The following is a 292-nucleotide window of genomic DNA, read 5'->3' on the forward strand; positions in this document are numbered from 1 at the left end:
AATTTTGTTAACTCCATCCTTATGCTGGCTTTTTCTCCGAATCTCATCTCTAGACATGCCGAGACCATGAAGAAGATATGTGAAACAGTGCTTGAAGGAGGAGGCGAGTTGGGGGTCCACCTGTACCTCATAGTGTTCCTGAAGTTTGTACAGGCCATCATTCCCACCATTGAATACGACTACACGCACAATTTCACACTGGCTCCCTAGGATAACTGAACATGGGAAAAGTGCTGGTGTTCTACAAGTCATCTTCTGCTGACCCAAGAAAGTTGAATTAGCAAGCAAACTA

The 292-nt window shown here is 44.5% G+C and overlaps 1 protein-coding gene across 1 annotated transcript in view; it reads left to right on the forward strand.

The window, feature by feature from the left end:
• Nucleotides 1-292, forward strand: part of LOC119594171 (ubiquitin-like-conjugating enzyme ATG3) — a gene marked incomplete at its 5' end in the record, with an annotated part of 6262 nt that extends 5970 nt beyond the window's left edge. Inside the window, 1 exon segment of the mRNA XM_037943242.1 lies at nucleotides 54-292. Coding sequence (XP_037799170.1) covers nucleotides 54-210 — 157 coding nt within the window.

This window comes from Penaeus monodon, chromosome 33 (assembly GCF_015228065.2).
Source record: "Penaeus monodon isolate SGIC_2016 chromosome 33, NSTDA_Pmon_1, whole genome shotgun sequence".
Lineage (NCBI taxonomy): Eukaryota > Metazoa > Arthropoda > Malacostraca > Decapoda > Penaeidae > Penaeus > Penaeus monodon.